Source organism: Dendrobates tinctorius, unplaced genomic scaffold, assembly GCF_039654945.1.
Source record: "Dendrobates tinctorius isolate UK_male_01 unplaced genomic scaffold, ASM3965494v1 ptg000162l, whole genome shotgun sequence".
In the NCBI taxonomy this organism is placed as follows: domain Eukaryota; kingdom Metazoa; phylum Chordata; class Amphibia; order Anura; family Dendrobatidae; genus Dendrobates; species Dendrobates tinctorius.
Window position 1 is genome coordinate 30,304,952 of NW_027361829.1, and position 12,419 is coordinate 30,317,370.

The window sequence follows — 12,419 nt, forward strand, 5'->3', positions numbered from 1 at the left end:
AACAGAGCTTGGAACTCAGCGCCCTGTTCACACTGAGTGGCGTTAACTCTGTGTGTACAAGCAATCACTTACTGTGTGTTCCGTCATTGCTTTATAACAGCAGTTATACATCTCTGCATGGCGGACCCTAGGTTGCTATTGCACTTTATTATTAATTTTTATTTAGTGCAATCCGCCAACACATGGTTTTATAAACATTTTAAAGATATAAATCTGAAAATTGTGATGTGCATTTGTATTCAGTCACTGAGTCAATACTTTGTAAGACCACATCTCTTGGCAGTTACTGCTACAAGCCTTTTGAGGTGTATCTCTACCTGTCTTGTGCATCTAATGGCTAAAATGTTTGCTCATTCATCTTTGCAAACTAGGTCCAGCTAAGTGGGATTGAATGGACAGCATCAGTCAACAGCAATTTTCAAGTCTTGCCAAGATTCTCAATGGGATTTAGGTATGGACTTTGACTATGCCATTCAAACACATGAAAATGCTTTGCTCTAATCTATTTCATTGTAGTTCTGACAGGCTAGATGATTAGGTTTGTTGTCCTGCTGGAAGGTGAACCTATGCTGCAATCTCAAATCTTTTGCAGCCTCTAACAGGTTTTCCTCTAGATTTTCCAGTAATTAACTCTATCTTCCATTATCTCTGAACAACTTCCCTGTCCCTGCTGAAGAAAAGTATCACAACAGTATGATGCTGCCACCCCCTTATTTGACTGTGGGGTTGGTGCTAACAGGGTGATCTGCAGTGTTAGGTTTCTGACACACATAGCATTTTGCATTTAGCCCCAAAAATTCAAATTTGGTCTTATCTGACTAGAACACATTCTTTCAGATGCTAGCTATGTCCAACTTTCTTTTTCCAACTTCAATAAACACCAAGTCCTGCTCATATAAGTGTATACAATGGACAAGTGCTATTCTATGTTTTATCGGATAGCACTCAAACCAATATTATTCTATGGGACAGTGTTGATCAGCATTTTTTTCCTCATATCGATTTGACAGGAGAAAAAAATTGCAGCATGCTGCGGTTTGCAGCGCAAATTTAATGCCACTCGCACATTTAAGTCTATGGGTGCATGGAAAACATAGGACTGTATCCAAATGACATCCAAGAGCAGTCTGAAATTTTGTTCTCTGTCTTCTCCTCACCTGTGCTATGATTCTCTCCTTAGTTTGATTAGAGTGTCATTACCATAATCAATCAAATTCTCTTGAAGGAGATAATATATGCTCGTGTGACATGGGCCTAATAGTTGTCCTGTGAACAGATTCTCCCCCATGAGCTGTGGATTTCTGCAGCCTTTCCAGATTGACCATAAGCCTCTTGGCTGCTTCTCTAATTAGTTCTCTCCTTGCTTGGCATGTAAGTTTAAGTGGATTGCCATGTCTTGGTAGAGTTGCAGTTGTGCCATACCCCTACCATTTTTGCATGATAGATTGAACAGTGAGATGTTTAGAGCTTGCACTATTTTTATAACCTAGTCATGCTTTACACGTCTCCATAATTGTTTGCCTGACCTGTCTTGTATGTTGCTTGATTTTCATGATGCTGTTTGATCCCTAATGTTCTTGCACAAACCTATGAGGCCTTCACAGATCAGCTGTAGATATACTGAGAATAAATCACACACAGGTAGACTCAATTTACTAATTATATGACATCTGAAGGCAATTACCGTATATACTCGAGTATAAGCCAACCCGAGTATAAGCCAACCCCCCTAATTTTGCCACAAAAAACTGGGAAAACTTATTGACTCGAGTATAAGCCTAGGGTGGGAAATGCAGCAGCTACTGATAAATGTAAAAAATAAAAATAGATACCAATAAAAGTAAAATTAATTGAGACATCTTGTTTCTCATTCGGGTTGTGGGTCATTATCTGTGAACTATTAGGGTTTCTTTATTGATTTCCTTATTTAACCCTTTGACCTCCTAGTATTATTTTTAGGTTTACCATATATTTGTATTATATTTGGGTACATTCATACCTAGTATCATGATATTTAATATGATTGGATATGTTCATCTTTCCATGCTTTGGCAGGTACCTGCTCTGAAGTCCCTGTTTTAATTGTTTTTAATTTGCACTTCCTTTTATATTGTGTGCCAATAAAAGCTGTGTTTATTCACTTACTATATCATGGTGTAGTGTGCATATTTTTGGTAGCGCTTTCTCTTTTTTGTTTCTCTTTGCTTATTTTGCTACTGGTTTTGCACCTCCCACTATTATCATTATGGTTGTTATATAGTGGTGCGCCTTATTTTTCAGTTGTACTGAATACTAATGCATGACACAATTTTCATATATATATTTTTAACCCTTTTACTCCCAAGGGTGGTTTGCACGTTAATGCCCGGGCCAATTTTTACAATTCTGACCACTGTCCCTTTATGAGGTAATAACTCTGGAACGCTTCCATGGATCCCAGTGATTCAGACAATGTTTTCTCGTGACATATTGTACTTCATGTTAGTGGTAAAATTTCATTCATATAACTTGCGTTTATTTGTGAAAAAAATGGAAATTTGCTGAAAATTTCGCAGTTTTCCAGCTTTGAATTTTTATGCCCTTAAATCACAAAGATGGCACACCAAAAACTTAATAAGTAACATTTTCCACATGTCTACTTTACATAAGCACAACTTTGGACTAAAATTTTTTTCTGTTAGGAAGTTATAAGGGTTAAAACTTGACCAGCGATTTCTCATTTTTACAACACCATTTTTTTTTTAGGGACCACATCACATTTGAAGTCACTTTGAGGGGTCTATATGATAGAAAATACCAAAAAGTGATACCATTCTAAAAACTGCACCCCTGATGGTACTCAAAACCACATTGAAGAAGTTTATTAACCCTTCAGGTGCTTCACAGGAATTTTTTGAATGTTTAAAAAAATTGAACATATAACTTTTCTCACAAAAAATTAATTCAGATCCAATTTTTTTTATTTTACCAAGGGTAACAGGAAAAATTGGACTACAAAGGTTAGTGTGCAATTTGTCCTGAGTACGCTGATACCTGATATGTGGGGGGGACCACTGTTTCAGCGCATGGCAGAGCTCAGAAGGGAAGGAGCGCCGTTTGACTTTTTCAACGCAAAATTGGCTGGAATTGAGATTGGACGCATGTCACGTTTGGAGAGCCCCTGATGTGCCTAAACAGTGGAAACCCCCCACAAGTGACCCCATTTTGGAAACTAGACCCCTCAACAAACTAATCTAGATATGTGGTGAGAACTTTGAACCCCAAATGCTTCACAGAGGTTTATAACGTATATAAAAAATCGTATTTTTTCCACAAAAATGATGTTTTCACCCACAATTTTTATTTTCCCAAGGAAAACAGGACCATAAAAGTTATTGTGCAATTTGTCCTGAGTACGCTGATACCTCATATGTGGGGGAAAAACCACTGCTTGTGCGCATGGCAGAGCTCGGTAGCGAATGAGCGCCGTTTGACTTTTTCAATGCAGAATTGGCTTGACGCCATATCACATTTGGAGAAACCTCTGATGTGGCTAAACAGTAGAAACCCCCCACAAATGAAACCATTTTGGAAACTAGATCCCTCCAGGAAACTTATCTAGATATGTGTTGAGAACTTTGAACCCCCAAGGGCTTCACAGAATTTTATAGCATACAGCCATACAATTAAAAAATGATATTTTGTCCACAAAAATGATCTTTTCACCCCAAAATTTTATTTTCCCCAGGGAAACAGGACCAGAAAAGTTATTGTGCTATTTGTCCTGAGTACGCCAATACCCCATATGTGGGGGTAAACTACTATTTGGGCGCATGGCAGAGCTTGGAAGGGAGGAGCGCTGTTTGACACAAAATTGGCTGGAATTGAGATCGGGCGCCATGTCGTGTTTGGAGAGCCCCTAATGTGCCTAAACAGTGGAAACCCCCCCACAAGTAACCCCATTTTGGAAACTTGAGCCCCCAAGGAACTTATCTAGATGTGTGGTGAGCACTTTGAACCCCCAAGTGCTTCACAGAAGATTATAACGCCAGGCGTGAAAATAAAAAAAATCATATTTTTTCCACAAACATGATCTATAGTCCCCAACTTTTTTATTTTCCCAAGGGTAACAGGAGAAATTGGACCCCAAAAGTTGTTGTCCAATTTGTCGTGAGTACGATAATACCCCATATGTGAGAGAAAACTACTGTATGGGCACACGTGGGGGCTCAGAAGGGAAGTAGTGATGCTTTGGAATGCAGAGTTTGATGGAATGGTCTGCGGGTGTCATGTCGCGTTTGGAGAACCCCTGATGTGCCTAAACTGTAGAAACCCCCACAAGTAAACCCATTTTGGAAACTAGACCCCCCACAGAACTTATCTAGATGTGTGGTGAGTACTTTGAACCCCAGAGTACTTCACAGAAGTTTACAACGTAGAGCCATAAAAATAAAAAAAATCATTTTTTTCCACAAAAATGATATTTTTGCCCCCAAATTTTATTTTCCCAAGGGTATCATGAGAAGCTGTTGTGCAATTTGTCCTGGGTAGGCTGATACCCCATATGTGGGGGTAAACCACTGTTTGGGCGCATGACAGAGTTTAGAAGGGAAGGAGCACCGTAGAATTGGCTGGAATTGAGATCAGACGCAATGTTGCGTTTGGAGAGCCCCTGATGTGCCTAAACATTGGAATCCCCCTAATTCTAACCAACCCTAACCCCAACACACCCATAACCCTAATCTCAGCCCTGACCCTAACCCTAGCCCTAGTCCTAACCCTAGCTCTAACCCTAGCACTAACCCTAGCCCTAACCCTAACCCTAGCCCTAATAGGAAAATGGAAATAAATACTTTTTTTAATTTTATTATTTTTCCCTAGCTAAGGGGGTGATAAAGGGGGGTTTGATTTACTATTTGTGGTGGGTTTTTATGTTTGGCAGCTGTCACACGCTAAAAGATGCTTTTTATTGTAAAAATAGTTTTTGTATCACCACATCTTGAGAGCTATAATTTTTCCATATTTTGACCCACAGAGTCATGTGAGGTCTTATTTTTTGCGGGACGAGTTGATGTTTTTACTGGTACCATTTTCGGGCATGTGACATTTTTTGATCGCTTTTATTCCGATTTTTGGGATGCAGAATGAACAAAAACCAGCATTTCATGAATTTCTTTTGGGGGGGCATTTACTTAGTTCCGCATGTGGTAAAATTGATAAAGCGGTTTTGTTCTTCGGGTCAGTACGATTACAGCGATACCTCATTTATATCATTTTTTTATGTTTTGGCGTTTCTATATAATAAAAACAATTCTCTGTAAAAAATAATTATTTTTGCATCGCTTTATTCTGCGAGCTATAACTTTTTAAGTTTTTTACTGATGATGCTGTATGGCATTTTTTTTTTTGCGGGACAAGATGACATTTTCAGCAGTACCATGTTTATTTATATTTGTCTTTTTAATCGCATGTTATTGCACTTTTTGTTCGGCAGTATGATGATAAAGCATTGGTTTTTTGCTTGTTTTTTAAGGGGTTCACTAAAGGGATTAACTAGCAGGACAGTTTTATAGGGCGGGTCAGTACGGAAGCGGCGATACTAAATATGTATACATTTTTTATTTCCAAAAAAAAATATTGGGATTTTTTTTAATTTATTTAGGAATTTATTATTAATTATTTTTACACACAATTTTGTTTTCACTTTATTATATTGTCCCAGGGGTGTACATTACAATAAAGTGTCAGATCACTGATATGACACTTTGCAATGCACTGTGTCAGATCAGCGATCTGACAGGCACTGAGGAGGCTTTCTCAGAGCCTGCTCTCAGCAGGCACTGAGTAAGCTGCCTTCCTGCAGGACCCTGAAGGCCCTCACGGCCATATTGGTTCCGGAGGCCTGCAGGGAGGAGACCCTCGGAGCAGCGCAAGCACATCGCGCTGCTCCGAGGATCTTAGGGAAGCACGCAGAGAGCCCCCTCCCTGCGCGATTCTTCTCTGTGCCCTGGTACACTGCGATCATGTTTGATCGCAGTGTGTCAGGGGTTAATGTGTCGGGGCGCTCCGAGACTGCCACTGACACATAGTGCCGGGTGTCAGCTGTGATAATCAGCTGACACCCGGCCTCAATCAGCGGCGCTCCCCCCATGAGTGCCGCTGATTGCGTGTGATGTACTATTCTGTCCATGGGACTTAGGTCCCAGGTCACATGGACGGAATAGTACGTCCAATGTAGGAAAGAGGTTAAAATGATTAAAAAAAACTATGTATCATTTCCTTTACATGTCACAAATACTTGCTACTTTTTGTTTGTATATTATATAAAATCCCAATTAATCCCAATTAAGTCATGTCTGTTTATACCACCATGCAGTAGTTATCTGTCTAACGTACACCTCCGTGTATGATTTCACACAGCATCCTCATTGACTCATGCAAGGTAAAGTGTTGCCAAGCATAAAGAAGCAATTCACCCACTGATTTCCCATGAAGTAAACCTTGGAATTGTCATGAGCAATAATGGCCAGAACATGCTGGCTTGTGGGAAGGCAGGTACTGTATATTGTGTCACTGCGCCACTGCACAGTCACACCAGCCACACACATCCTGGCTACCCACTGTGTTTCCTTCCACTAGACTTTATAGATGCAGCCGGAGCTGCAGTTGATGGCACTAAACTGACAAGCATCTCCTTGCCTCCCCTGTCTTACTTTTTATTATGCTGTTCTTGCTGCAGCCATGGCACAAGCATGCCAGCCTTTCTCCTCCTTTCTCTTCACTTTGTATCATAGTGCAAGACTGTAATGCTGCCACCAGGGATGCTGTTCCTGGTCCTAAACTGCACACATCTCTTTTGCCTGCCCCATCTTAACTCTCTGCTGTGCTGCTCCTGCTGAAGCTACTGCAAAGCCATGACACACACACCTCCTGGCTGCTCACAGTGTTTTGTAGTGCTTGCTAGTCACAACAAACCATAACATCTTCATGTTCAAAACAATGAAACTGTTTTGTCTCCAGAAAAAGTGGATAATTTTTGGACAGCTTAATAAAAACTCTTTGTACTTGCTTAATCATTTTGTAATTAGCAGACCATTTACATATCTGAAAGAAGGGATTTTTTTCACTTCTATTTAAGAGGCTATTACTTTATTACACTCAAAACATAGCATACCTGTTTGTATTTCAAATTAAAGGAATCATTTTTATGTTACATATGAAAAGCTATCACGTCTTCATTTAGCAAAGTACAAGGCTTTTAATACTCCCAAACAGGGATAATTGTTGCACCTAAGCATGTGAAAATGCCATGGCTTCTTTCATTTGCACTGTCTAAAAACAATATGAATACTTCCATCTGCTTCCCCATAAGTGTTTTTTTTGCTTATACAATTTAGGTAGGTTAAATAGTCTGATGCTGCAGTTTGTTGTTAAATATGCTTTTGGTTACATCTGGTTGCCATCTGTTTTCTCCTAGCCAAATTGGTTAAAGTCATTTGGACACTTAAAAGGCTGTGCTTCTGTGGCACCCCCAGGAGTATGGCCGCCACATTGGTTTTGCCTTCCTCCAGAGAGGGTAATGCCAGGCTTGGAAGCAGTGAAGGGCCTCTCTCGCAGTTAACCTATACATGCAACACAGTTCCACTCCAGGCCAGCAGGGGGAACTCTGAACGGGAATTGAAGGGAGGAGTGCTCTCTGAGTGCCAAGGAGAAAGAGTGGTCAGTTAGTGTGAGGAGCTCCCCGTGTGCAGACGTGTGGAGAGAAGCTGGAGGTTAAGCTGAGGAAGGAGAGCTCCCTCACAGTGAGAGCGCATGAACTGAAGCCTGGTCTCCACGCTTGTACGGATACTAATGGCCTGCAACAGACACCAGAGGAGTAGGAGGCTGTAAATGCCCTACCCCCATCTAAGACTCGGAGGCACAACAGCACAGAGTGAGCCAAGAGAGGAATAGCGGCTACAGCTGTCTGCCATAGGAGGAGTGCTAGTAGAAGAGAATTAGGAGGAACTTCAGTGTAACTCAGTACTAGGAGTACTTCGCTCAAATGAGTGCTAAGAAGGAGACTGCACAGCCCATCTGCTGAGAGAGAATCCTGAGCTGCTTCCAGGCTAGCCTGCTCCGGTACCATCTGTAATCAGGACCCTGGACTGCATTTATCAAGTAAAGGTACAGAAATTGCACCCCGCTGTGTCTTTGTCTGCTTCCTACCCTTCCGGCACTGCTACATCCCCATGGCAGCCACATCTACACTGCCCTGGGACTACAGCTTCACCTGTCGGGAGCTTTTACATCTTGGCTGCACCATACCATCAGTCCCAGTGGATCTACATGCAGCATCAGCTTAACATCTCACTTGCCGAACACCACAGGTGGCATCACAAACTATTCATTTAATACATTCCACCATTCAAACTTCCCCTATTAATTGGGCGCCCAGGGCCACGGACCGGGTCACCGCTGCTGTGACACATCCCGCTGACACCGACCCGGTACCGAGTACCCCACAGCCCTGGGAGGGCGACCCACTTCCATTGCAGAGTCTAAAACATGTTCAATTGATTCCAAAGGGAATTCACAGTGTTCTACACAAATTTTCCAGGCAACTAAATGATTTTTAATTATGTGATTCATGCAAATATACTCTCATCAAATTTGAATTACTACTACTACTTAAAAGAATATTTAGAATTGAGAGTCCTTAGTGGTTGATACCTTTTAATGGCTAACTGAAAAGATGGTAACACATCGCAAGCTTTCGAGACTACTCAGGTCTCTTCATCAGGCATAGACTAATACAAAATCTGAAGAATCACATAGTTATGCACAACACAGCACAGAAAGAAATAATTCAATAGATAAGACGAGTGACATTACATGAAGCAGAAATATCATTATGGGAGAGTGATAAGTAGTTGTGGCCATAAATATTAGAGCAGTTCAAAGATAAGGAGTGTGAAAGTTTTATAGTCCTCTGATTGGGGTCTGGTTCTATGGCCCCATAAGGTCTAAGGGGCAAATTCCTTAATTGATGTAAAAAGACATAAATCCATGCGACACATTCATTCCTGCATTGAGTGTGTCAGAGGACATCATCAGTTTATACTCCCAGACTCTACTGTCTCTCTGAGATTTAAAGTTACCTTTCAATACAAGTAATTTCATGTCTATAGTGCTGTGATCCGGCATACAAAACCATAGACAAGAAATTACTTTAAAACTTTCACACTCCTTATCTAAGAACTGCTCTAATATTTATGGCCGCAACTACTTATCACTATCCCATAATAATATTTCTGCTTCATGTTATGTCAGTTGTTTTATCTATTGCATTATTTATTTATGTGCTGTGTTGTGCATAAATATGTGATTCTTACATAGTAACATAGTTTTGAAGGCTGAAGGAAGACCTTATGTCCATCTAGTTCAGCCTATTTTTAGTGCAGCTGTTCTGCATTGTTGATCCTGGGGATGGCAAAAAACCCACAGAGTAGAAGCCAATTTTCTCCATAGGGAAAAAAATTCCTTCCCCTAAGTTGGGTCAATCATCTACCTATAATATTATGTTATTCGCAACCTTCTATACTGTTACTCACAAAAGCATCCATTCCTTTCTTAAATTCAGTCAGTGAGTTGGCCATCACCACTTCCTCAGGAAGAGAATTCCAGAGCCTCACTGCTCTTACCGTGAAGAACCCTCTCCTATGCTGGTGCAGAAATTGTCTTTCCTCCAAACGAAGAGAATGCCCCCTTGTTCTTGTCACAGTCCTTGGTACAAACAGTTCATTGGAGAGATCTCTGTATTGCCCTCTGATATACTTGTACATATATATTAGGTCTCCACTAAGTCTTCTCTTTTCTAGAGTAAATAGCCTTATTTTGATAACCTTTCTGGGTATTGTAGTGAACCAACTCCATTTATCATTTTAGTAGCCCGCCTTTGATCCCTTTCAAGTTCAGTAATGTCTTGCTTGAGCACCGGCGTCCAAAATTGCACACAATACTCCAAGTGTGGTCTGACGAGTGATTTGTATAGAGGGAGAATTATGTTTTCATCTCGTGTCCCCAGACCTCTTCTAATGCATCCCATGACCCTATTTGCTTTGGTGGCAGCTGCCTGACACTGGGCACTCCAATTTAGCTTCTTATTGACTAAGATGCCTAAGTCTTTTTCCATGTCTGATTTCCCCAGCAGTTTCCCATTTAGTAAGTAAATTTTGTATTAGTCTATGCCTGATGAAGAGACCTGAGAAGTCTCGAAAGCTTGCAATGTGTTACCATCTTTTCAGTTAGCCATTAAAAGGTATCAACCACTGAGGTCTTTCAATTCTAAATGTTCTTCTATCTACTGGCTAACACGGTACAAAGATAACTATATTTCCTGTACTAGTACTTAAGGATAGCTGATTTTGGTTTGCTTCATAATTCTATTACAAAGTTACACATTTGTTTTGAAATGGTCCATACAAACACAGCTCCATTTCAGCTGCTTCTGATCTGACCATTACCTCTCCCTATAAAACCTGGCTAGACTTTCTCTGCCTTCCCAGTGAAAGCTTTGCTTCCTAGCTTTGTGGAGATGCTGTGCTGAATAGGTGTTTCTTGTTGCTACTAGAAATTACTGCTTTCTGTTATCCATGTTTTGTCTTTGTGTCTTGTTTGCCTTTTATTTGTGCCCCAGGCCTCATAGGGAGTGGGAGGGGACAGATCAGGGGTTAACAGGAGCACGGTAAGGTCCGAGACTAGGGCCTTTCTGCCTTCAAGAGTACCCCTGGGACAGGGATAGTTAGGGTCCAAGTTCCAGGGATAGTTTGAGGCCCCTCTTCCTTACCGAAGACCGTCACAGCATGACACATGTATAGGAAATATTTTTATTCACCGAAATCTACTGCATATGGCTATACACTTTGTCCACTTTCAATTGAAAGTATTTTCATCAGTAGTTAGAGGTCAGAAGTGGAAGATGACCAGGGGAAATATTGGAAAAAATTCTGATCTAAATGTTGTTTTGTGAAAATGTAATTACAGGAGCATATTAGAAACAGCTATATATTTACATGTACCGTTGACTCATACAACATAAATTTATAGGCCCCAATTCATCAAGGCTAGTATTTTGTGTGCCTGTCTTGCTGAAGTTTGCTCTCAAATATTGTGTGCCAAATTCACTAAGAGGCGCACACCTCTTAATTAATTTGGCATATCTTTTAGCTGCCACTCATTGCAGCATGAAATGCACATCACACATCGATTTGATTGCATTTCTGTATTGCTGCATGAAATGTACACCAAACATGGATTTGATACCATTTCTGCTGTATTTATACTATACTTCAAAAAATTGTCAGCGCTGGCCAGGACTTGCATAAAAATGCCGAAAGTCAAAACATTTTTGCACAATTACCAGTAGCACAAATATTTGGTGACATTTCCTTTTTTGTGCTTGAAAACTGACATAACCTGCATGATAAATCAGCTCCAAAAACTCTCTTATAGTGCACATTAATTATTACCACTTAAAAATTATCAGAATTTTACAATGACAGTTTCTTGATTTGTAGTTTCTTCAGAGGAGTTAAAGAAGATAGATGTAGCTCAGAGATACTTATATTACACCAGTAAACGGCCATTCAAACAAGAAGAAACTAAGATAAGTCACCTTAACTTACCATTCTGCACTTGCTGTTTTCCATCACTTTCACCAGACTTCTCTTGTTTACTTTGACTTTGTCCTGAGGAATCATCTCGTCTGTTTACATTTGGTAATCGAGTCCCATTAATATTTCCCTGACTAGTTTCAGTGTGTTTGCCATCACTGGAGTTTGTTTCTTTATTTGCCTCATGTTTGGATTGTGAAGATTTTTCGTTTTCATTTTTTTCTTCTCTCTCATCAATCTTTTTATCATCCTTTTCTTGCAGCTTGTTTTCTTCTGCATCTCTCTTTGCTCTTTCTTCTGCATCTAGAAAGAATAAAAATGTATATATTAAAGGGAATCTGTCAATAGTATCATCTCTTTTAAGCTGTCTATATGAGTTTGTAGGTCATAGGAAGCTGAATAAAATGATACCTTGATATCTGCGATCCAATATCTTATTCCAGATAAATCAACATTTTTATTTGTAAATGAGCTCATCCAGGCTATGTAAAAGAGCTTTCCAAACCATAGACCAGACTTTAATCTGCACGAGAATCTGTCTGCAGAGATTATTTTACATAAATGGTGACGGTATCAGTGTGATGTGTAATGGCTGCTCTCTGCTCTCCTGATCTCACTGCAAAGCTGTGTGTAATTATAACTAACACATCTGCAGGTTTCTATCAGCTTCAGCTTCCATCTAACAGGCAGGCAGGGTTGCAATATAGTTGCAATACAGTTGTCACGACTCTGTTGTTGGGTGTCCTGGGATCATGGACTCCGTCACGGTCCCTAGCACTAGGGGCG

The 12,419-nt window shown here is 40.3% G+C and overlaps 1 protein-coding gene across 6 annotated transcripts in view; it reads right to left on the reverse strand.

Moving 5' to 3' along the window:
• Window positions 1-12,419, reverse strand: part of PDE1C (phosphodiesterase 1C) — a 1,540,979-nt gene that overhangs the window by 157,760 nt on the left and 1,370,800 nt on the right. For 5 of the 6 annotated variants that reach the window (XM_073549936.1, XM_073549933.1, XM_073549932.1 and 2 more), the window contains one exon: window positions 11,646-11,936. In XM_073549936.1, the coding sequence (XP_073406037.1) occupies window positions 11,646-11,936 (291 nt within the window). Of the gene's footprint in view, window positions 1-11,641; window positions 11,937-12,419 lie in introns of all 6 variants that reach the window. The other variant, XM_073549937.1, reaches the window with a different exon arrangement.